Below are 25,691 nucleotides of genomic sequence, written 5' to 3' on the forward strand. Positions count from 1 at the left end.
TTAGTTATTGTATAATAGTGATTGGCAAGGAATTCACCATCAAAGATCTTGATTGCCAGATAAAATATTCTTAAGATCTTTTGTGAAGGACTAATATGCATGAAACAAAATCAGTAGTAAATCCGACCTCCATCACCAAAGCAAACTCTGAGAAACCTCCCCTCTATGATGATCCGTTCTGATATAGAAGTACAATGGGTGCTCTTTAGTATTTGACTCTTACACGCCCTGATATAGCATTTGTTGTCAATAGGGTTTGTCAATGTATGCATCGCCCTACAATTAATGATTGGGCTGTGATTAAACAAATTCTTCGTTATCTAAAAGAGACCCCATCCTATGGGATTCTATTTTAGCCCACAACTAATCTATCTCTCACTGCCTTTAGTAATGTGGACTAGGCTGGTTCAACTACCGATCTACAATTGACTATTGTGTCTACTTGGGCCCTAATTTGATCTCTTGGAGTTCCAAGAAACCAACCCACTAAGGCTCGCCCCTCTACAGAATCAGATCAGAAAGGGGTTTCTAATGCTACCACTGAGTTGATATGGTTACCTCAGCTACTATGTGAACTTGGGGTTGTCACTTTTGCATCAACTCTATATTACGATAATATTGGAGCTACTTATATTGCTGCTAATTCGGTTTTCCATGCACAAACCAAACATATCGAGATTGACTATCATTTTGTTCATAAACAAGTCGCCACAAAAAATCTTTCAATCCGATTAGTTCCCACAGGAGACCAAATCGCAAACATTCTCACCAAAGGCTTATCTACTCCGAGATTCAAAATTTTAAAATACAAGCTCACTATCTGTTCCCCAACCAATGACCTTCCGAGGGAGTGTAAAGAATAAGTCTCTAAATTCAAATTCAAATCCACTGTAACTAACTCTATCCTCCATTGATCTTATATCCAACTAATCAAGAAGAATTTGAGTTATGGTTAAAGTATCACCAAGTTATAGAGTTTGATTATAAACAAGTTGTAATTCAAATTCAAATAATATTAATATACATCTCCCACTCACGAATTAGAGTGTGGAAGAATTTTCTCTCAAACGAAATTATAACTTTGAAAAACCATTCTTTGTTTAGAAATAGATATTAGATAAATCCGATCTGAAAATATTCCCAATTAGATTTCGATACTCCCGATGGAACATGAATAAGATCTATACCACTTTTCAGTTGACTTATAGGGTTCTATGCGTATCTATTGTGTAGTCTAGAACAAACTGATGAGCTGTTGTACAAATGCATTGAAGGGATTTTAAAAGCCATGAATTCACATAAAATGTATTCAAAGAACCACAGTAGAGTATATTCCATACAAGTGCCCTGGGTTGTCTATGATGTCAAGAATATAATATAAGTTCCAAAAATTAAGCTGGGATAAGATTCTTTTCCATAATATAAGGTTGTTTTTAGGCAGCAACAAGCTTTTTAAACAATTAATCATGATATTTTTTTGCCAGAAGTCAAATGGCTCGCCTATTAAGACAGCAGGCAGGCTTGTAATACGTTGTGATTTACAGTGAATGGCTCTTCCATCTATTTAAACATTGTTTGGTTGCACTGATTTTCCTTTTTCCACGATTTGTTCTGATCTTCATGATCTGATGAATGTAAAATACTCCTGGGATTCTGGCACTGAGACTTCTTTTTTGCTGCACTGAGAGAGGAGGAATCCACCACACCACTGCATTCAATAGCAAAGATTCTTGGCTCCCACTGCAGATGATCTTGTATAAATGTCTAACTTAGCCACATGATATGTTGCAGTAGTTCTCTTGAGTCTTACCATGGACCATGGAAACCTGCAACCACTTCTCTGCAACAATGGAGATCAAGAAAATCATCATCATCAGCTCCCTGGAGGAAAAAGCATCTCCTTTACAGAAAAAGACATCGAACCCATAAATGGGCTACGAGATTTCTCCAAACAGTTCCGTGTTGAATCAAAAAAGCTCTGGTACCTTGCGGCACCAGCAATCTTCACATCCTTATGCCAATACTCTATGGGTGCCATTACACAGGTATTCGCTGGTCAATCTTCCGACACTCTCGACCTTGCCGCCGTCTCAGTCGAGAATTCCGTCATCAGTGGCTTCTCCTTCGGCATCATGGTATCTATGCTTCAAATATTTCTCTGTTTTCAGTCTTTTCATTATTTAGTAGAAACAGAGTTGAGTGAATTTGTTCTGTTCTTGTCGTTGATGGTGATGAACAGTTAGGGATGGGAAGTGCGTTGGAGACGTTATGTGGACAAGCATTCGGAGCAGGGCAATTGGACATGCTTGGGGTTTATATGCAGAGATCTTGGGTGATCCTGAATTCAACGGCAATCGTGCTCTGTTTTCTGTACATATTCGCAGACCAATTCTTGAAACTGATTGGGCAATCGCAAGAGATCTCGAAGGCGGCTGGTATGTTTGCCATTTGGATGATTCCACAGCTTTTCGCTTATGCGATGAACTTCCCAATCGCCAAGTTCTTGCAGGCTCAGAGCAAGATGATGGTGATGGCATTGATATCGGCGGTGGCTCTGATACTCCACACTTTATTCAGTTGGCTTCTGATGCTGAAGCTTGGTTGGGGACTAGTCGGCGCCGCCGTCGTGCTCAACTCATCATGGTGGTTCATAGTGTTGGCTCAGCTGATTTACATCTTCAGTGGTACTTGTGGTCGAGCTTGGAATGGCTTCTCATGGAAGGCCTTTCACCATCTCTGGGGATTTGTTAAGCTTTCGCTAGCATCTGCTGTCATGCTCTGGTAAGTGTAAGAATTATTAATTGATGGACTATGAACTCTGATTTGGTGAGCCATCGTGATTATGATTCTCTGATAAAATCGATGCAGTCTAGAGGTTTGGTACTTTACGGCTTTGATCCTCTTTGCCGGATATCTCAAGAAGCCAGAAATCTCTGTGGATGCTCTATCCATATGGTGAGTTCCTTATTACAGCATAGTTTCCCAATTTGATACGCTAACTGAAAGGATGTCTTAATTTCTCCTTTTTATTTTCTCTGCAATTTTTGCAGCATGAACATTTTGGGTTGGGCAGTGATGCTGGCTGTTGGATTCAATGCTGCCATAAGGTTTGCTCCAAAGGAAACCCAAACACAAATAACGGCTATTTGTTTCAGTTAGTCAACTGAAGATTATAACTTCATTGATTTCATATTGCAGTGTGAGAGTGTCCAATGAATTGGGAGCAGGGCATCCAAGAACTGCGAAATTTGCAGTTGCAGTTGTGGTTGTCACTTCATTTCTCCTGGGTGTTGCTCTCTCACTCATTCTGGTCATCAGCAGAGACCAGTTCCCAATTGTATTTTCTAGCAATTCAGATGTGAGAGAGCTTGTATCTGAGCTAACCCCGTGGCTCGCCACATCCATTGTCATCACAAATGTTCAACCTGTTCTCTCTGGTGATAGATAATTTTTGCACCCTTTTATTAATCTGTTAGGTTGGTACACTGGGTAAGAAATTGACTCTTTGTCTTGTTTTAATGTTCAGGGGTGGCGATTGGAGCAGGGTGGCAAGCTCTTGTTGCAAATGTGAACATTGGTTGCTATTATATATTTGGGATCCCATTGGGCCTCATATTGGGCTATAAGATAAACATGGGTGTCATAGTAAGCTTCTCTTATATTATTACAATCATCTCCAGAACCATGATAAGTATCTCTTAAGAAATTAGCTAACCAGTATATGGATTAGCAGATGAGGGAAATTTGAGTCTGGTCTATGACTATGAAAAAGAAATTCTCTTTTGACAAAATTTTGAATGTCTCAGGGGATTTGGTGTGGAATGCTTGGTGGAACCATCCTACAGACATTTGTGCTACTCTGGTTGATTTACAGAACCAATTGGAACAAAGAGGTAAGAAGAGTTTGGTAGCTCTAACTATAGCCCCATTTTATTCGGTTACAAGACACTGAAATGGATCTATTTTTGGTGATGAAAGGCATCAATTGCTGAAGATAGGATAAAAAGGTGGGGAGGAGACAACGATGAGAACACCAACGACATGGAGAAAATGCACCACACAACTCATCCCAACAACCATCACAAGTAAAGGATAACGCATTTAGCTTCTCTTCCAGGGTCCAAATATTGATGAGCCATAGAACCGCTGCATTATTTTGTATGGGCTATGAGCTCAGCTCTTATTTCACTAGATACAGCGGAATATCTGATTCTGAAAGGAAATAAATGAAAAACATTACCAATTTGCAGCATTCAAGGAGTAGACTTTGGGTTATCAAGGGCAATCATACAATTCCCTACGGTCCAGATAATGGGGATGAAATGAAAACCCTGCCATGCCCAAAGGGAAAAATTAAGTCCCCAAGATACGTTGCTATCCCTTTAGCCCCCACTAGCAGAGAAGCCACTCCCCTGGGTAAAACACTCGGTCTGCAATGTGTCAACCTGAGTTTCTCACTCTCTCGCACTCTAATGGAAATGACTCAACGGTTATTCGTTTGAACCTTACATCACTTGGCTATAGATATCACTACAGTAGGCGTGAGAACAAATGTCACACAACCCACTAACCTGAAAACCATGAAACTCGTCTGAAACTTCAAAAAATCATAGAGAAACATCAACATGAAAGTTTGGAAATTTAGTATATTAACGTTGGTAATATTACTCGACACGATCTAAGAATTGGGGCTTCATGGCTTCTCAAATATCAGGCCATGTAGATCTTCAAACAAATTTCACATATGATAATAAAAACGCCAACCTGCCAGTCAACCACCAAGGACGACTTATTAAATCGGCTGACAAAAGGATCTTGATTCAGTATTTCCCACTCCTGTACGAGTTGTTGGCTGTTCCTGTGTAAGCCATCTTATATGGGATGTTACTAGTAAGGTGGTGGTAATGAAGTTACCAAGACCCATACAAGAATTTATATACCATTCAATGAAGCCAGGACTCGGCTAAAGGTACATGATGCAGGTATATTATATCTACAAAAATATGTGGGAATCATGCTGACCTTCATTAGCCAAAAAAATGGACAAACATTCTAGAGAATGACGACCTTAATGTAACAGTTTGATCTTTTCTGAAGATTTCCATGATGAAACTACAGAACATAACATAGGATTAATTCTATCTTACATACAGTTGTTAGTTCTTCGGCTTCAGTCCTCTAGCAGCCATAAAATAGGAATTACCATGACGGCCTCTTTGACCCAAGAGGGATGGTATTGGAACCTGAAATTAAAGATCGGTTACCAAAACCACCTCCACCTCTTCCTCTGGAGCGGAAGTTCCCTGCTGAACCTGCCAAAACATTGAAATGTTGACACCAGATCAATGTTATGATAAAATACCAGTTAGCTATGAAACAATGCAACTCAACTGAAGCAAATACACACCTCCCCCGCCATATCCACCTGAACGGGCTAAAGCAGCCAAAGAGGGACTCACAATCTGACCAGATTCTTGTAGGATCTTAATTAGATCCTTTGCAAACTTTGCATTTGAATGTGTAAAAAAGGTAAATGCAGTTCCCTTAGCACCTGCACGGCCAGTTCGTCCAATCCTGTGAACATAATCTTCAAGGCTTGATGGGAAATCATAATTGATCACACATTTTATGTCTTTGACATCTGCAAACATTAGAAAGAAAATTAGTGCAGATGGATCAACATGTACTCGCAGTAGAAATCTTCCCAAATGAGGAGAAAAAAGCAACTGCCCCCTTATCCCTGCACCCCCTACTTTGGTTCAAACATAAGATACACATTCAACAAGTAAATGTGCCCACCTTGACCTTGCAGGGATAAGGACCAGCACCATCACCCAGTTCAACCCCTAGAAATGAATAAGCTTTCTTGAGTCGACTGGCTGCCACAACACCAGCTCCAAGACCGTGGATAGGCAGCAACAGCTTTCAACCATGTTACTTAGACACTTTTACGGTAGGAGCATGCCCTTGTCAGACACTTCTAGCGAATATGGATCAAACCCAGAATTCTACTCTTTTTATCTTTTCACTCTGTAGTTACCGTGTAAACAGAAATATAGGAAACTTCTACAAGACTGATGCTACAGACATTCCATTGGTCCTCCCACACTCTAGAAAATATTACATTGTGATAGCCATATTCGTGAACCTGTGCTCCCTGTGTCCATGTAACATGAGCTGCAATATCAAGGCACCAGAGGCATATGATACACTCTAGTGGCACGGAAGATATTGGTGATGCCTTGGTGAAGGGAAATGATTACTCTCACCATAGTTATAATCTCACGATGAGATGGCTTCCCCTCACCAGCCAGACCATGAAATTATCCTTAAGGAGCTGGACAGCAGCCTGCCGACAAGCCAATGTTCTGCATAACTACTAAAAGAAGACAAGTAAGATTCCCTAATACATAGTGATCCTACCAAGACCACGTGCAGCTACATCAGTGGCAGTCATAATAGGACTTCTGCCACTTTTGAACTCAGCCAGAACCCAATCCCTTTCAGACTGGTTTTTATCACCATGGATGGATAGAGCTGGCCATCCATCCATCCTCAGCTGCCGTGTGACCTGATCACATCCTTTTTTTGTCTCCAAGAATATAAGAATCCGGCTCCCATCCATCATTTCCGAAAGCAGTTTGATCAGCCTGGATATAAACATATGAATAATAAAGGTCAGTAAGAGATTATGTAGTATTAGCCATCACTGTTTTTGCCTTTATGGTTGCCATTTTCAGTGAAAACGCACCTATTGTACTTCTCCATATCCGTCATAACTTCAACTACCTGGTTAATAGATTGATTTGCCTTCAAATCCAGCGACCCAATAATCACCTGATGTCAATTGGTTTTACAAAGCACACAATAAGCTTTAACCATTCACTGTGGCAAATCACTAATGTAACAAACCCACAAGCAAAGAGGCACATGAGCAAGCATGCACGCGCAAAAACGTACCTTGTAAGGATTCCGTAAGAACTGCCTTGCAAGAGCTTCCACCTCTCTGGGCCAGGTGGCACTCCAATATAATGTCTGCCTATCTGGACGAATCTGTAAATAATACCAGCATGTGAATTTATTTCCTTATTATTTCACCCAAAAAAAAAAAAGATTGACAAGAAATGACATAACATGGTACATCTAAAGTGATAGAAACTTGATGAGAACCATAAATATAAGTATCATTGTATTCCACTGAGTCAAAAACACATAATTACTTGTTTCATCCATATTAAATTATTACCAGCAAAGTAGAAAGCTTTTCAGTGAAGGAACATATCAAAGCTCCACCACCACCCCTAAGAACACCTCAAGAAACAAGGCAATTGGTTGTAGGGAATACCTAAAGCTATCTCATATAAACAAGGAAATTGGTTGATGACACCCAGAATCCTGAATTCCCAGACCATGAAGTAAACCCTAATTAAGGACCACACAAAAGCAATGACCAATTAAGTCAAACGATCAATTGAGGTGAGTGCACTAATTTTGTCTTTTCTACCAGAGAAGATGGTTGTAATCTCGAATTGCAGTTTGCAGGCAGACCCGTCCAAACACCAAAAAGGTTGCATGGGTGAACAACCTAATGTTAATCTTTTCTTCATCGAGTTCTTTACAGAGGAAAAGCCACTTCAACAAAGGGAAGTATCTAAACTAGCACAATGGCTCATTCAGAAATAGATGGAGCATGCATATTTTTCCTAAATTTGTTGTGCAGCATGAAATTTTTATTGGACAAGAGTACTAAGTCCCTAGAACAGATGTGATGGGGTTTCTAGATCACCTAAGTGAAAAGGTCTAAAAAACTTCATATGAACCAGATTCACAAGGACAAGGAACTGATTATTCCATGATTTATACATTTGTTGGCCATTTATTCAATAGCATGACTTCTTTATTTTAGATACACATGGTTACATAATGTTAGTTTGCACACATGTAGGGTGCAAGTTTGACCCTGGTGGCCTAACCCACCTTGTCTTGCCCTGAGCTCAAAAGGGCCTTGACTCAAGATTCTGGCCTTAAGGGCAGGTCAGGGACAAAATGTTCTGGCCCCAAATCATTACTTGTTCTCCCGTGTGGCCCAGCCCAACCCATCCCTGATTCTGGCCCTAATCTTGTCCTTGATTCTGACCTTAATTTTGTCCCTGATCCTGACCCTAATTTTGGCCTTGATCCTGACCCTAACTTTAACCCTGTCTTTAACCATGGATTTCAACCTAATTTTGACCTTCATACCACCTTGATCCAAGCCTTTGATCCTAAGTCATTCTGATCCAATGAGTTCACTTAGTTTTATATTATTTTTATTTTCTTTTATTTTTGTCATTTAGTAAAAATAAATATATGTTAGCCAACAAAACAGACTTTGTTGTTTGTTACATCCTACATTCTTATCAAAGATATTTATACAAATAATTGTTTACTTACTTGGATTTTAATATGTTACCATAAAAACAGACTAAAGTTGTTTGTTACATCTTACAATTATTTACTTACTTAGAATCATAATTCTAACCCGATTTAATTAAGGTGTTCTAAAATAAAAAATAAAAAAAAGAAAAATATAATCAAAATTCTAAATTCTAATTAAAATGGGTACATTTTGAAAGCCATAAGTTTAAGGTCACAAATAGTTACTCTTAACCTAGGGCACCTTTTTGGGTAAAGAAAAAACGACACCTGAGCCATTCTACGATAAAAATTCTAATTAAACTATTCTAGGTGTTTTACAATGATTAAAGCACAAAACAAGCTTAAGAGTGTAAATACGTGTACTTGCCTCTACTATAAATAATAATGAAAACCAATTCAAGTCATTCTTGCACCTATACGTCATTTTTATAGATCGAAAAATCTTAATTTGGAACATCTAAGTAAATTTTCAAAATGATGGTTCTCAAGAGAAATTTGAATGATATGTTCTATAAATTAATATTTTATAAGATATAATATATTAAATTTTTATATAAGATGATGCCTCGACCTCCGATGATGCTTAGTATTTAATATCTATTGTATATTTGTTCTTATGAATGAATCAATCAAGCAAACATGAAATCAACTAGCAAAGAGATTGACAAATGAATCACTACTAGAATGCAAGTCATAATTTTTTTATAGGAATCTTATTTTTCAATTCGAAATTGGACAGAATTATTGGTATTATTTTAAAAAAAAATCGATTTGAAAGAATGAACCTATACTAACCTCTACTTTAAGGTAAATCTTATATATATTTCTAGTTTCTTCTAGGTAAAAACAATTGGGTTTTAATTTACCGGGTATAATAGATACTTTATGTCATTGGATAGGTTTTTGTCTTTTAATGCATTCTCTTGGTAGGGACTACTAGGGGTGCGACTAATATTTTGTTTTGTTTTGTGGTAACATTAATATTAAAAGACAAATCAAGAAGTGCTATTGATAATTTGTCCATATCATAATTAAAACTTCCTTTTGCACTCATTTTAGAAAAGTTTTTTTAATCTCTTATACATCGATGCATATATTAGAATTAGAATAATATAGAGTATAAATTTCTAAACACTAACATCAAATTGTATTTGTTAGTCACTTAATTATATAATACATTTATAATAAACCAATACTTTTATATATTAGATGATTCAAATTGAATAACAGGTTATATCCAAAAGGAACAATAGGTTAGGTCAAATTTTGAATTTTACCAATTATATATGATTACATATAATTTAAATTTGATCAGGGACAGGGCCAAGGCCAATTAGGGACAGGGTCAAGGCCAAGGCCAAGGCCAATTAGGGACAGGGTCAAGGCCAAGGCCAATTAGGGACAGGGTCAAGGCCAGGGACAAACAAATGGCCAAGGTCAAGACAAATCAAGGACAAGGGTAGGTTAGGGCTAATCAGGAACAAGGACAGGGTTAGGGCCAATCAGGGATAGGATCAGGGTAGGGACAAGGACAAGACCAATCCTATCAAGGCCAATTATGAACAGGGATGGGGACAAGGCTAGGGCCAACATGTCCCGGCCCGGCCCAATCAGGGACAATTAGGGTGACAATGGGCTTGGTTTGGCCTTGTAGGGCTTAGAGTCAAGGTCAAGAATTCTAAGCCCTGAATTAGGGTCAGGGTGGGAATGGGCTTAGCTAAAAACATAAAGGGTTGGGATTGAGATTGAAAAACCCTAGCCCAATCGGCCCTGTTGCAGCCCTACATATGTGGGTTACAAGCAATATGTGGAAATAATGCTAAAGGGACAAAGATAACAATATTTGGAGATCCAACCACCTGCAAATCATTTGAACCAATAAACTAATGATTAAGGGAAAGAACGAAAGAAGTTTCACTAAAGCATCAAGAGACAAAGTAAAAGTTTGGTCCAAGTAGTCCCATCTTCTTCTTTTTTTCTTTTCTTTTTTTTTAGGGGGGAGGACAGGTGAGGTAACCAGGGTTGGGACCCCCAAAATTAGGCCAAAAATCAGGCCTAAAAGGTGCACCTAAAGCTGGCCGAATACCCTACGGGTATTTTGGTCATTTTGCAAGCACCCCGGAGCCCAATATGGGTCTTATTTTACTCCCCACAATCCCAGGGTCAAGGATCTATATTCATTTTTCTCTTAGAATAGGATTCCTTAATTTTAGGAAACCTTATCTTAAAGTAGTTCTATTTTAGTTAAGTCCTAGTTTGGTTTACAAAAAAATGTTTGTAAGAGATTCCAATCTAAAGGCTGGAATGTCGTAGCAATTTGATTCCTTTTTAAGTGTTATTATAGTCCTAGGGTTGTTCTCAAAAATAGAAAGAGTTATTTCCTTTTTGGAGTATGAGTTGTTTTAGTTGTGTCCTAACTTGGCAAGTACTGACTACTTACGGGCCAAGTTACCAATTTGAATTTAGTAGGGTTTGCAAGGCTATACATAGCCTACGTCTTATGTAATTGTCAGCCTCGATTATGGAATGAAAGAGCGGAATCCCATACCGAAGAACCACACTCGCAATTCCCATGTCTAGCATCAACCGACCGACGAAGGCTAGGCTAGGTTTAGGAGTGCACTGCCTACCTCACCTCCCCCCTTGGACTAGACTAAATCGGCCATGCATAATTTGAATTTTGAGAATTTGGCTTTGGTACAAGTCGTGGTATCCTTCTTGGACATCCTGCGGTTGGGATTTGTGATTTGCTTCTTCAATTCAAGGTTGCCATCAACCACTCCACACATTCAACTACAGATCACAGCAAGTTTCTCCAAGCAAGAAACCTTCCCACCCCACCCTTGCATCTCCAGCCAAACACCCAACCACCGTAGCTCACCCTGCCCTCTTCCCCTTTCGCAACGTCACCCTGTCCTACCCCCTTTAGGAAAGTGGTACAAGTCATGGGATCCTTCTTGGACACCCCGCGGCTGGGATTTGTGATTTGCTTCTTCAATTCAAGGCTGCCATCAACCACTACACACATTCAACTACAGATCACAGCAAGTTTCTCCAAGCAAGAAACCTTCCCAACCCTCCCCTGCATCTACAGCCAAACACCCAACCACCGTAGCTCACCCTGCTCTCTTCCCCTTTCGCAACGTCACCCTGTCCTACCCCCTTTAGGAATCCATTCATCCTAGCCCTTTTCAGCGCCTTTAGGATCGCATGAGTCTGGGAAACCCATCCCTACCCTAAGTTCTAAAATCCCTGCACTTCATCTTCTTCCTTGAAGTTGTAGAAAAATCCAGAATTGCAGAAACTGAACTTTATTGAGTCCTCACAGCTAGATTCTAGTTGAAGGAATAGGATCGGAAACAGTTCTTATTTATAAAACCAGCAACCCTAAAACCTTTCTCCAACCCAACTGCACCCTAAATTGGCCCTTAAACCCCTAATTCAAGCATCCAGAAACCCAAGTTGAGTGCTGGTTCCATTCTAGACGATCCTGAATATCTAACCCAAAAGCCGGGGTTACATCATGGGAGGCACCTTAGTGTGGGCTGAAGCACAGAAATGAACAACACTATAGCACAATCACAATTTCAATAACTTAGGAGTCTGACAAAAGAATTATAAATAAGAGCTGAGCATGCTTTTGGCTACCTGCTCCATTACTTAAATATATATGAACACAATAGATAACATAAAAGCTCCAGCTTGCAGCGTTGGATTAGCAAGCAAAACAATATGACACTAAAAACACTAAAAGACCAAGCGAACTTTGAAGAAATTAATCCAACATTGTAAATTTCATATCTGCAGTTAAAGCAAATAATACAGACGAGGAAATAAGGAGATAAGCAAATCAGAAACATTTGTCACATACTCACCAAGACACCACCCCACTAAAAAATTTTAAAAGGCCAGAAACAGAACCATGTTTTAGACCATATAAGTATTAGTAAACTATAAATGCAAACATTAGTCAGAAGGATGAAAACAACCTGGGATATAATTTTCCTGATCTGTGGCTCAAAACCCATATCCAACATACGATCAGCTTCATCCAAAACTAGGTATGTTACTCTCCGCAAATTTGTATGCTGAGCTTCCAACATATCAATTAGTCGACCAGGAGTGGCGATGACAATCTCAACCCCTACCAAAAGCACGTCAATCAGCTACAGCATTGATCAGGAAGACACAAGGGAAAATCTATGAACAAACAGAACAGAAAATCAAATCTTAACCTGATTGGAGATCACGAATCTGTGGTCCTTTGGGGGCGCCACCGTATATGCAAGTACTTCTGACAGTGGCCCTTTGCCCAAATTTGGCAACTTCTTCTTGTATCTGAACAGCCAATTCTCGTGTAGGCGCTAAGACCAGTACGATGGGTCCTTCACCACGTACTGAAACAGAGCAATTAAAATAAACGAGAAGTTAAAATTAATCTAATAAGCGTATAGCAATTAAAATAAATGAGAAATGAAAATTAATCTAATAAATGTAACAAGAGAAGAAGAGACTAACCCAGTCGAGGCTGCGCACTGACATGCACTATTGCAGGCAACAGATATGCCAATGTTTTCCCTGATCCCGTCTCTGCAATACCTATCAAATCTCTACCTTTTAAAGCCATCGGCCATCCTTGCGATTGAATGGGCGTGGGTTCAACAAACCCAAGTTTAGCCATAACATCGAGACAGAACACTGTTCAGTCAAATAACAATAATCAACCAATCTAGTGATAATAAGAGTGGAAAACAGAAAGAAGAGGGTGACAAGGTGACAGGATGGACATGAACTAAGTATCAGAGAAGTTTGAAGAATACCCGGAAAGTTTGCCTCTTGAAATAGTCTAATCGGCTTCGGGACATCATAACCTTCAACTGTAATCTCACGTCTTGCTCGGTAAAGCGCAACCTCTTGCACGGTCATTGCCTGAACCGAAGGGGTTTCCACATAAAAGTCCTTCTCAAAGGGTACCAAGTCTCCAAAATCCTGCTTCGGGAGAGCAATGCTGTTCAGCTCCCCTCTGGACTTTCCACCACCTCTACCGCCACCGCGGCCGGAGTCAAAACTTCTCCCACCACCACGGCCGCTGCTCACCCTACCTCCGCCACGACCGGAATCAAAACCTCTACCACCAAAGCTACCACCACCACGATAGCCACCTTCACGACCGCGTCCTACATCTCGGCCACCCCTGCCTCCTCTGACGCTACTGCCACCACGGTCGCCATCATAAAATCTACTTCCACCTCCGCCTCTTCCACCACCACCTCTACCCCCGCCGCCACCTCTTCCTGTACCGAAACCCCTTCCTCCACCACCCCGGCCAATGTCAAACCCTCTCCCGACGTCAGGTTGAAAAGGAGGATAACCGTTAAAGCTACCCGATCCGCCTCCACCTCCCCTGCCGCCAGCGACAGATGAAGGTGGTGGCCTTCCATAAGGCACCGGCCCACCGCCGCCGACATTGGGGCCATTGCCAGCACCTATTCCGCCCATCATGGAGAGGTCCTATTGGCTGCTGTGGCGCCATTAGGCCACTGCAACAAAACCAAATCGACCATAAAAAATTAAGCAACAAAATTTGATAGAGTAAAGAAAGCAGTGAATGAAAGTCTCCATGAATTAACGATTTCAGTGCTTACCTTCGTCTCTCCCTATATGAGTTGGGATCCGCGTATCGGGGATCATATGGGTTCGTCATCGCCGCCATTGAAGGTAATGGATGGAAAAGGATCCTGTTCTCCTTCGAAACAGGAAGAGTCTCGCTTTGAAAACACTTCCCCCTTGGTGGTGTTGCCGCTTTGTTTATACTTACAAACTGGATCCGACCACTCTCGTCGAGGGTTGGGGAAAAGGGTTTTGAATCATTGATTGATATTTCCCTTTTTTGGTAAAGAGTTCTAATGTTACACTATCTAGGGCATTTTTTTTTTTTCTTTTTTTTTTTTTTTTTTAGGGTTTAGGGCTTTATTTTTCGCATCTCTCCACTATACAATAAAGGTAAGGTGAGGCTCACCTATAATCTACTAAAGGGTCTTGCCTCTAATTGTTTTATCCCTCAAAAATAATGCCCTAATCCTTATGATATGCTCACAATATTTTGAAGGAACATTTTTCGTATGATTTTTTTTTTTTTTTTTTTTTTTTTTTCTTTTTTTTTTTTTTTCTTTTGTCAGGGCAGATACCTATTAAATTTTCAAATGCAGCCTCTTATCAGCCTTTGTGTTGGTGCAATTAGAGTTACATAGACTTTTTTATCATAATTTTTACTTCTATTGTTTTAATGAGTCTAATTCTATTGATTTGGTTCACACTGATAATATGTATGACAGAAACATCTCTTTTTTTTGTGATCGTTATGATAATATCCTGTAAAGATATGTAAATCCAAGTATTTTTCTTATCATGATAATTTCATTTCAGGATGGTTTTCAATCTTATTTGACATATTTTACTAAAATATATGGTCTTGATCTTTTGGGTAAAAAATTATATGGCCTTGATTATGTACTTTGTTTAGTGCAATTACTTATAATGTGATGTGTTATTTAAAAATTATATGGCCTTGATTATGTATATTTGATTATGTCACGCTAACTTACCAATACATCCGTCTAATATCAATTACCTATTCATTTAGGGTTTTTTCAGTTAAGATATTTACTTATTTTTGTGATTGTAGATTGATTTTCAGGTTACATTGATGACTTTGTGTATTGTATTTTAGCTGAACATATTTTTCTAACTAAACCATGAGATAAATTACTTGTCGAATACAACTCATGTATGCTAGCCTTCATTGTTTCTTGTATTATGTATATGTTAATATTGTGTTCATATTCCCTCATTGCTACACCATTTGGTTTTGAGGGCACAACCTAGGAAGGAATAACAGCTTCTTATGTCAAATGCTCAAATGGTTATCATTCTTCTAATTTTGGTTGATTTATTTAATGTTGTTGCTTATTTTGCAAGATTAAAAATACAAATTCATTATCTTCATGAACAAATTCAGCAACCTAATATGATTAATAACATTGGTAATTGCAAAAGTCTATCGAGCACTTATGCAAACATCAAATTGTGTGTGGATTGGTAGAGTGGTAGAGATCCATACTCCTCAGTGGAGAGGTCATGGGTTCATCAATCATTATAGACAACGTCTCTCCCCTAAGGATGTAATCAAAGTGCACGCAAGCTAGCCTGAATGAACCTCATTTAAAAAAAAAAAAAAAATGGGTTGGTTGAATGGTAAAGATCCATACTTCTCAATGGAGAGGCTGTGGATTTGACCATTGCCCGACAATATTTCATTTTCAGTATTAAAAAAGCACCAATACCAAAAAAGAAAAAAACAATTTTTATTGGGAAGGTTTTATTTTATTTTATTTTATTTTTTTTGGTATAACCTTTTTAATCACCGTGTAGAGCTATTTTTTGGTAAAAAGCTAATTTATTTGAATTTAAATCCCCTAGGATAAGTACAAGCAAGATTGTCATATAACATAGATCAACAAATACAAGGGGGTGGAACATTAGCTGAAAAAATAGAAGCTTGAGTTTTCGCTGCTTGACTCGCCAATTGATCTGCAACCGCATTACCCTCACGAAGAGTGTGATTGAATTTGATGTCAGCGAAGGAAGAGGCTAAATGTAGCACATCTTGTATTAAAGTTTTGACTCTCCATGCTGGGGAGGGATTCGCATAAGTGAGAAAATGTATAACAGAAGAGTTGTCCCCTTCCACTATAACTTTACAGAGAGTTAGCTGCTTGGCCCAAATTAAGGCTTGCTTGACAGCCAAAGCCTCAGCAAAAAGAGAACCAGCTGAACCACACCCTTGATAAAAGCAAAAAATCATCCTCCCTTGAAAATCACGAGCCACACCTCCCATTCCTGTGAGAACATAGTTGCTATTTTGAAAAGATGAGCCATCCACATTGATTTTAATCCAATCTCCCGTAGGTGCCTCCCACTTGATATGAACTAAATCTTTGGCTAAATGAGGAAATGATCTAGACAAGGAAGGGCTGTTGACAATCTGGTTTGGGGAATCTACATCAATGCTGTGAGCTTTGTTGTTGAAGTTATGCCAAATCAGTCTTTATGCATGGAATAGTAATCCACTGTAAGAGGGTGATGATGAAGGAGCTGTAGTCTGATTCAACATTGAGAGAGTCCTTTGATCCAAGAAGTCAATCAGCAATGCTATTTTGCTATATTGGAACATCAAAAAATATGATAAGAGAGTATAGTAGGAAATTTGAGTTTGTAAAGAAGTTTACTTTGTAACATTTATTTAGGATGGTTAGTATCACTCCCCAAAAGGGATGAAAACTTTCATACCATAGTCATAGGTTCTCTAAAAAGTCCGAAACAGATAATTTTGTTCTTTTTCTTTCTTCTTTCTTGTTATTCTCATTATGATTTACTTTGTTAGCATAATTTTGTAATTTTGCTGTGGTAGAAACTCAACGACAGAGCGATACTACAAGATCCCACTAAATAAACTCATGTATGTCCTGGTATGCTTGTAGCAAGGCCAAATGAATTGTCAAGGCCTTTATCGCTTGCATGTCATTGCAAAGCATAGAATGGAGGTAGGAGAGGTTGTTATTTCTTTTTACTTTTATTTTATTTTATTTTATTTATTTAGGCGGGGTGAGCGGAGGAGGGTAAGGGCAAAGAGAGGTTGTTTTGATGCTTCAACAATTACACGTATGCACATCTTAGTCCTCTCTTAGTTCTGCTACTAAAAATTAAGCAACAAAGGGAGTGACATTAATTTTAGAAGTAACTCAATGGTGCCGTTGGAAATTTTCCAAAAAGTGATGTATGAACCATAAGCTGATATTATTATTTTTTATGTTGTTTTATTATTTTACTTGATCATGGATCATGGTACAGGGCTATTCTAACTGCATGATCAGACGAGGTTTTTTTTTATTTTTTTGGTAAGAAAAAAACTTCATTCATACTACATATAAATTGCAAAGGATTACAAAAACACACTGAAGGGAAAAAAAAAAAAATAATAATAATAAAATAAAAATAAAACAAAAAGCAACAACAAATAAATAAAGTTGCATGCAAACATAAGGTTCGAACTGAATTCCTAAACCAATAAAAGGAATTGACCAAATTAGTATGCATGTAATAGATAGGGTCTTCCAAACTAAGGCATGCATGGGTCAAGCCCAATAAAACCTTAGAAAATAAGCTGTAAAAACAATAGTAAACAACAAATAAGCTCAAGAGATGCGAAAGACGCATCCACCATGACATGATCCAAGGGCGGAGAGACACATGTGAATGGAGCTTCCATCACTTGATGGTGTGGTGGCAGAGGAGCGCAACAACAAAACTTCCAGATCGGAGAGATGAGTCTTCCCAAAGATCGGAATAGCATAATTTGTGACTAGTACTGGATCTATGATACTTTTGTTCAAAAACATAAACAAATCGACGCACAAGTCCTTCATGGGGGGGGGAGGGGAACTAAAAACACAAAGCAAACTTGGTGTGAAGAGCAAACTAGGAAAATTATGGGAAAGCTTTATAGAATTATAGTTTAGGGAAAACAGAAACAGAAACGAAAATAAAAGAAAGAAATGCAGGCGAGCAACTTTGGGGTGAAGAACAAACCACCCAAAGAAACTTGTCGATGGAGGAAAAAAATAGAAAAATGAAGAAACGACAAAGAGGAGAAGAAGAAAAGGTAGAGAAACGACAGACGGAAGGAGTAAGAGGAAGAAGAATAAGGAAAAGAGGAACGAAATAAGGAGAGGCAAAGAGCCTTTGCCTCAAAACACAACGTCGTTTTTTTGTGGTGCTTAGAGTGGCTATGATCAAACAAGGTTGCATAATGAAAGAGATAGGAGGAGACCAGTGTCAACTAAGCATGGAACTTTGGAAAAAATTAATCTATTGTGCACATCTCTGCTGTGCACAACAATGCAATTTTTGTACCAAATGGTTGTCTGAGATTAAAAATTTAATTTTAAATTTAATAAATCTTCAATAGTTTTGTATTTACTTTGTTTTCTCAGCCAATCATTTGGTATATATGTGTATTGTTGTGCATAGCAGATAATGTTTTACCAACTTTTGTTAATGTGAGAATCTGACACATGTTAAAAAAATGAAATCAACGGTCAGATCTCTTTCATCGATTTTTAAATTATTAAAAAAAAAAAAACATATAGCCTCACTGTATTTGAAATCAATTAAATATACTATTAAAAAATAATAAATTCTAAATGCTTAAGCAGATCATTTATAGTGATATTTATAATTGATTTTCTACTCAAGAATATTAGATGTCATTTTTTGCAATTGCCAGAGACTATTTAATTTCCATTTTTTAAAATACACTGTAATTTACCTCTTAAGATTTTTATTTTAAAGATGTACAAATTTAGTCGAGATTTCGTTGATCGAACAAAAAACCCTAAACCTAGCTTTCCTCTTCGGTGACCAAATATCCGGTGATAAAAACTCTAATGAGCTCTATCATTTCTGCAACATTTATATCTTCCATTTCATCTTCAATGGATGTAGCTTTCTGATGTCGAAAAAACGACGTCTCTGGCCTTCGTTTTGCGCCCCTGAATCTTTTAAAAGTTTCTGGCAGGTCTCTCTGATGAAGGTTAAAATTCGATTTCCCAATATTCACTTGGTACCCAACCCGATTTTGGTTTTTATAATCAAAATAAAGCCTCAATACCTTAGCAGCAGCAACAACGAGCAAACCTTTTTTTTTGTATGAACGTTGGGTTTCTTGAGGTGCTTCTATTGGGTCACTGAAGGTTTAAATTCGAACAAATCCGATTTTCTGATCGAATCTTCGAGCCTGAATGATCTGGGCTTCAAATTGTGAATTTACATATCAGAAGGTTGAATTTTTGTAAATTTGAAAACCTTTAACCATTTAATTATCAATTTAACCCATTTATTTGAACCGTTGGATCAAATCACTACACGTGTCAGATTATCGCTAACGATTGCTCCATAAAATTTTTGTTTTGGGGGTAAATTGCACCATAAAACTCAGTTTCGGGAAAAGGAAAATTGCAACGGTGCCACGGTGACTGACAAATTAAGTTTTTAATTTCAGCTTTTAAGTTTTAACACAAAGGTGTCATGTGAAAAAAGCATACTTTCTAGTTCTGCGCTGCCTCGTGAAATGGCTCGGTGCCACGTCACAACAGATCCCAAATGCGATTTCCCGCTGATTCTGTAGCGGAGCAACACTACAACCGAAGCTCACTACCCTAAACCAAGAAGCAAGTGCCACTAGGGTTTTCTCTTCCCTAATCTCCATTGGTAAATGAGATCGATTCTCCCGTCTTTCTCCTGGCTGTTTCAGTTTTCTCGACATGCTTCACTTGGTGCAGTTGATCGTTCTGTTGCTGTTTTCAACGTTTCCGGCATTATTCTCAGTTCAGGGTCCTCATATAGCTGATGTCAACCTTCTTTTGCCTCCTCGTATGACTTTACCCGTTGAATATCGGCTTCAAGGAAGTGATGGTTGCTTTACTTGGTAAGTTCTGTTTGTTTTTGCTCTCGAAATTGAAGTTTACAGCACAACTATGACCTGCCAAGTCTTTACTATTTTTGGTTTTTTGAGACATTTACTCCTCCAACTCTTCTGAACTCAGAAGCATAGGGGGATTCAGATGCTGTCGTAGTCTCTTAATATTTAGTTCGTTTGCTTATCTGTTTGTTTATGGGATGCTTAAGTCTTCAATTGCTGCTCCGGTTAAACACAAATTTGCGTTTTGGGTAGCGTTGATGGCTGATGCCGCGCTTTGTTTTTCGTGTATCTTCAAGTTATGGCACTGAATGGTGAGCCACTTCGATATGCGCTGGTTGATACTAAGAGAAGAGCAATCTCCTTAATCAGTGTTATCATCGAGTATCTCTATACCCAGCTTCTAATAGCAAATTATAATTCCAAATATATATACATCTGGAGTTACGGATGGTCTACATTTATATATAGCAAGGCTGTGTGCCCTCTAGTATGATTGATAATGCACATCTATTTGAACTCACAATCACATTCACATCTGTTGAGACTGCACTGTCGCACGATTCCCACCGTCCTCAGCATTTACATTTCAACTGAACATGGGATTTTATTTGCTTGACAGGTCATGGGATCATCATGATATTCTTTCTGTTCAACCTGAATACAATACTAGTAATCGCTGCTCAACAAGTGCTCGTGTGAGATCTATTGCCCCTTATGGGGGTCGAAAGGAAACTGCTATTTATGCTGCTGACTCACGTAGTGGCATTGTAATCCGTTGCAAAGTCTTTATTGATCAAATCTCCAGAATCCAGATATTTCATAGCTCCGTTAAACTTGACTTAGATGGGCTTGCTACACTTCGGATTCGTGCATTTGACAGTGAAGGTATTCCTGAAGCCATTGGCCCTTGACTTCATTTTATTTCAATGTGGATCTATTATTCTATTTGCCCTTTTAGCGTGTTTCCCTTGCACCCTCTGACCTAAGTACCCCCCCCTCCCAACAAAAAAAAAAAAAGTGGAAAGAAGTTTATAGTCTTCAAGTTATATTTCACCCTGAATTGTTTTCAGTGACATTCCAAAATGGACTTGTTAATGAAACTAACCCCCTGAACCTAGAATGAGTCATGTGGGATCCTACAGTTACTGAACTCGTTTTGCCTCTGTATACTTTATTTGAAGCTACTGGTGCATAAGAGCAGGTCTAGGTTTACAGCTATCAGCAGAAAAAGGAATACACACTTCAATGTTTTTACAGATGGGGTGTTTGCTTTAACTAACCCTTTGAATGTGTTTGCTCATTGTTGTGTGAGAACCAGAGCGCGCCCCGCCGCGGGGGGCACGCCCCCGCCGAACGGGCACACGCGGGGGAGCGCGGAGAAAGCCAAGCCGGGGACGCGGCCAGGGACAGGGCCCGCCGGGCCCGGGGGGCCGACCCGGACGGGAGCGGCGGGGAACAAGGAAGCAGAGCCAACAAACAAGTAAAGAAGAAACAGAAACAAGGAGGGGACAAGAAGAAAAACGGCGGACAGGCCAAATAAACAGATAGGAGTTGGCAAAAACACCCAAGGTTTATGACCCAAGGCGAAACGGCAAAGACCGACGAAACGGGGTGTTCGACGCGCGCCGACTTGGCGCGCGCGCGGGTCCGACACGGCGACATGGCGACCTGATGATTACTATTGCACTGTTTACCACTTTCAACTTTAAGAATATGATTACATGAATGATAAAGTTAATGTTGTTTGCTGTGTACTGAGTTTTTCTTGTTCTTTCTTTAAGCATGCTGGGTCAGGTTGTAGTCGAGGTGTTTCTTTTTGTATTTTTACATTTTATTGACTTGTCAACTTCTGTTGCAGAAAATATTTTCTCATCATTGGTAGGATTGCAGTTTATGTGGCACCTCATGCCACAAACTGATGGAGACCAACATCATCTTGCTCATGTTCCTCTTAAGGATTCTCCTCTGAGTGATTATGGTGGTTTTTCTGGGGACCTACTTATTCAAATAAAACTGGAAGATAGTGTATGTTTCTGCCATGGCTTCAAATAGTCAGAGATTGCTTGTTTTGATTTGTGCCATCCTCTCCCCCCACCCCCCACCCCCACCTCCACCTGCTTTTTCTTTTTAATTTATTAATATATCGAAGTTATGTAGACTTTGAAAAATCCATTAGAAACTAGAACCAACAGGATTACAGAACAGGGGGAACAAGCATGAAAGTTGAGTGAAAATAGAGGTGCTGCATGTGGATTCCTGCTCCATCATCCCTTCTAATTTTCTGTCACTTTAATTCTGTACCATAGGTAAGTGGCTTCAGAGTCCATCAAAACCTATAAATAGAGTCTACTCTTCCACTAAGTACTCCACATTTTAGCCTTCACTTGAAATCCACCAAGCACTCCTGATTAAGAACTCACCCAAGCTTATATATTGAATTCACAACAATTTCAGAAATATGAAGTATTGAAATGCTAAAATTAATGGAGAGGCTTATAGCCAGCCTCCTGTACATGTATTGTATCTTTTGGTAGTCAGTAATAGGATACCTTAAGGACTCAATTACAGGTAACCTCTATCTGAGAATAAAATAAAAAGTAGCGAAAGATGAGTGCCTTAATTTAATACAAGGCTGAGTCTTAGAGGTAGGATAGATCAGGATAAAGAGAGAAGGGGGGAAATCTGAGCTGTGAGCGTGACATCTAGCCTATTCTAGCTAAAGATGAGATATAAACAATAATGTTAGAAAATAAACTTTAATGAACCAAAACGGTTCAATAACAAGAAGAATTGAGAAGAAGAAAAAAAAAAGAAGAGAAGAGAAGAAGAAAGGAGAAGAATTGATAGGAATCACATAAGCATGCGATTCTAGATTAGCACTCCTAGAATCACAGCCTCTTATTTATAGGTATCAATAGTCTAGATTACAACTTGAGAAGCAAGCCATCTTGCCATCTAAAAAAGGAAATAAAGAGTACAACTTGGATAGAATTTTCTAATAAAACTAACTCCTAAAATCTGTCCAAAATAAAAAGTACTGAAAAAGGAAAGTTCTGAAATTAGTAACTAATAGAAAATAGAAACTATGCTTTCTAGAAACTATCAAAACTTGTGTAAAAAGATTCCTACATTAGAAAGAGTAGAATATCTAAAAAGGAAACAAGGAATAATGGCATAACCCTCTTCACGTTACAGTTCACGTGAACAGTAACAGCTCAAACTTCAACAAATAAATAAAAAGTAAATTTTAAAGAAGCTACTAAGAATCTGATTTAATCAATTAATATATCCCATACTCCTGCCTGCTACCATGCTTTGCACCCATTAAAGCAGCCAATTACAGTGAAAACCTGCAGACCAAATTCCAACACATATTTAGCTCACCATGATTTATTTATTTAAAATGCCCACTGTTGTCTTTTATCTGTATGAAAAATACCTTATATTGGTCTGTTTGTTGTTGAAAATAGTGGCTGGTGGACTAATTTAATTTTCATACGACAATGCAGGGTGTTTATTCAGATTTATATGTTGTGAAAGGAACTGAAATCGGCCATGAGATTGTTTCAGCACATGTGCATGAGCCTTTATTTGAGCATATTGGAGATAAGATTGTTTTAACTGTTGCAGAAGCATTGTCACTTGATCCTCCCTCACCTGTTGTTGTCATCATTGGTGCTTCCATTGGCTATAGCCTTAAAGTTATTCGTCAGAATGTTCCTCAAGGTTTTCTAACATTATTCCTTGTATTATGGTACAACTAATTTCTCTCTATGTTTGTTTCAGTATCATGTCAAGTACACAAAACACATAACCTTAGAGCAGAACTAGCTACTGAGCTTCCTTTGCTTCTAAAATTATTATAAGATGTAGAATGTAGTATTATTATTTTGAATTTAGGTATTGATTATTAAGTTTGGGTATAGAACATGTATTTGAATGGAGTGTTGGATAATGAGGGATTGAAGAAGGTAGAGGGGAAAAATTGAGAAACCCAAGAAGAATCAGATTTGTAGGGAGCAGAGAAAGAACTCACAGAGAAAGGGGAGGAGTATAAGAGATATCATGTAAGAAGAAAATGGTGTAGGTGTTGCCGTGTTGGTGGAAGAAGAGAGTGCACACACACATTACCAATTCATTCTTTGCTAGTTTTCGTTCTAACTGCATGATTATATCGTATAAATAAAAGGAATCAAAGGACTCCTATTCTAACTATAATGCTGAAGTAGAACTTAGACTCCTAGACTTTACCATAACTCTTCCATGACTTGAACTAAAAAATAATAAAAAGCGCAAATTACACCAAATTACATCTCCCCCCAGACTCGTAAAGTATTACATTTACTTCCCCTAAAAAAAATAATTCAATTACAGATGTACCCTTGCTATCCAAGTTCTGGGGTAAGCGATGGTATCATGACTGATAAAGTATCTGGAAAACCCATTTTACCCTCCCTAGTAAGATAGTTTACATAATGCTCATTTTGCTCTCCTGTCTTCTTCGCAACAATTTTGGCCAAAAAAGGATTCAATCTCCAAGTTTTATGGCACAGTGGTGCGGTGGGCTAGTAGGAACTGCCTGCCACTGATGGGCTGGTGGTTGGATTTGTTGGGTTGATTCTGGTGTTCCTCTTGATAACCCCATTTCTCACCATTAAAGCCCCATATTAAACACCTAGAAACCACAGCTCTCTCCTTCAAAGTCCTCTGACCTCCAAATTAATGAAAGAATCCACCTCAAACTACCTAACAAAGCTATTTAATTCTCCGATTCCACTATCTTCCTCAAATGTCCACTTGGAGGAAGGGGAATAGACGGGTTGGGTATAGACAGGGTAGAAGGAGTTTTGAGTGATATGTCTTGATTACCACCGGTCATGGTGCTTCTAGAGCAAGGCTGGTAGGATTCTCCTCATTTTCTGACAAATCTTCTTCAGTGCCTCCCACAACTGTTACTGAAATTTGGCCTTGACAGCAGTGGTAGGTTCAAGCTTGGGGAGCCAACATCTGATTTGATAGGCTCTGATCGGTTCTCGTCTTATTTAGGCAAAAAATGGTCAATTTATTGAATCTATTCTCATCTTTTTTTTTTTTTTTGGATGAATAAATAATATATTAAAGACAAGGAAACAAGAATACAAAGTCTTTAAGAAGAGGACCGAAAGGAAGAACTGAAACCCCAGGAAACAACAATGAGTTTGTTCCTTGGGGTATCATCAATAGGGGGTGGGGAATGGCTAACAGTCTAGAAGAAACATCAAAATAGATGGCATTTCAAATCCTATCTATAAAGTATAGAGCGGGATTTGGAAGTCCATCTTCTAAGGTTGTGCTCTCACCAAGGTGGTTAGTCAATTTTCTATCCTCTCCATGTGAGTAATTAACTTGAGATGGTTTGAAGTATTAGCTGGATTGTATACAATTGTAGGGGTGGGTAACTTTCCAGAAGTTTTGTTTTGGGAGTATTTATTTAACTTAGGTTATTAGTATATGATGTTAGCAAGGGTAGTTAGGTCATTTCGACTAATAATAAAAGGGGCAAGTAAGGGTATTTTAGCCTTTTCAATTTAAAATTGTGTTATCTTTCAGGGTTTTTTTTATTGTTTTTTTTCAAGGGGTAATAGGTTTGATTGTGTGAGTTTTGCAAGTCTGGGGGGATTTGTGTAGTTTGCTCAGGTAAAGACATCATAAAATATACCAAACTCCTAATGGAACTAATTGCAAAATGCCAAAA

The 25,691-nt window shown here is 38.6% G+C and overlaps 3 protein-coding genes across 5 annotated transcripts in view; 2 read left to right on the top strand and 1 right to left on the bottom strand.

Moving 5' to 3' along the window:
• Nucleotides 1–1,549: 1,549 nt before the first annotated feature.
• LOC149007136 (protein DETOXIFICATION 29-like) lies at nucleotides 1,550–4,274 on the top strand. The gene is made up of 8 exons (XM_089164775.1): nucleotides 1,550–2,135; nucleotides 2,240–2,781; nucleotides 2,869–2,955; nucleotides 3,051–3,107; nucleotides 3,199–3,437; nucleotides 3,527–3,645; nucleotides 3,807–3,893; nucleotides 3,979–4,274. The coding sequence occupies exons 1-8, from the start codon at nucleotides 1,812–1,814 to the stop codon at nucleotides 4,087–4,089; spliced, it is 1,566 nt and encodes a 521-aa protein (XP_089020901.1). The 5' UTR covers nucleotides 1,550–1,811; the 3' UTR covers nucleotides 4,090–4,274.
• A 34-nt stretch (nucleotides 4,275–4,308) lies between these two features.
• Nucleotides 4,309–14,347, bottom strand: LOC149007137 (P-loop containing nucleoside triphosphate hydrolases superfamily protein). Its single transcript, XM_089164774.1, is given in 11 exon segments — nucleotides 4,309–5,312; nucleotides 5,408–5,641; nucleotides 6,424–6,650; nucleotides 6,752–6,837; nucleotides 6,961–7,053; nucleotides 12,408–12,562; nucleotides 12,654–12,815; nucleotides 12,937–13,116; nucleotides 13,239–13,923; nucleotides 13,925–13,958; nucleotides 14,064–14,347. Coding segments are annotated over 11 exon segments (2,037 nt in total). The 5' UTR covers nucleotides 14,132–14,347; the 3' UTR covers nucleotides 4,309–5,199.
• Nucleotides 14,348–19,496: 5,149 nt separating this feature from the next.
• EMB3012 (embryo defective 3012) overlaps nucleotides 19,497–25,691 on the top strand; it is a 58,484-nt gene continuing 52,289 nt past the window's right edge. For 2 of the 3 annotated variants that reach the window (XM_089165778.1, XM_089165777.1), the window contains exons 1-4: nucleotides 19,497–19,963; nucleotides 20,577–20,842; nucleotides 21,816–21,982; nucleotides 23,467–23,683. In XM_089165778.1, coding sequence (XP_089021904.1) covers nucleotides 19,800–19,963; nucleotides 20,577–20,842; nucleotides 21,816–21,982; nucleotides 23,467–23,683 — 814 coding nt within the window. In that variant the 5' untranslated portion in view covers nucleotides 19,497–19,799. Of the gene's footprint in view, nucleotides 19,964–20,576; nucleotides 20,843–21,815; nucleotides 21,983–23,466; nucleotides 23,712–25,691 lie in introns of those variants that run through there. The other variant, XM_089165779.1, reaches the window with a different exon arrangement.

This window comes from Hakea prostrata, chromosome 8, assembly GCF_041222555.1.
Source record: "Hakea prostrata isolate BN-2017 chromosome 8, UWA_Hpros_2, whole genome shotgun sequence".
Taxonomy (NCBI): domain Eukaryota; kingdom Viridiplantae; phylum Streptophyta; class Magnoliopsida; order Proteales; family Proteaceae; genus Hakea; species Hakea prostrata.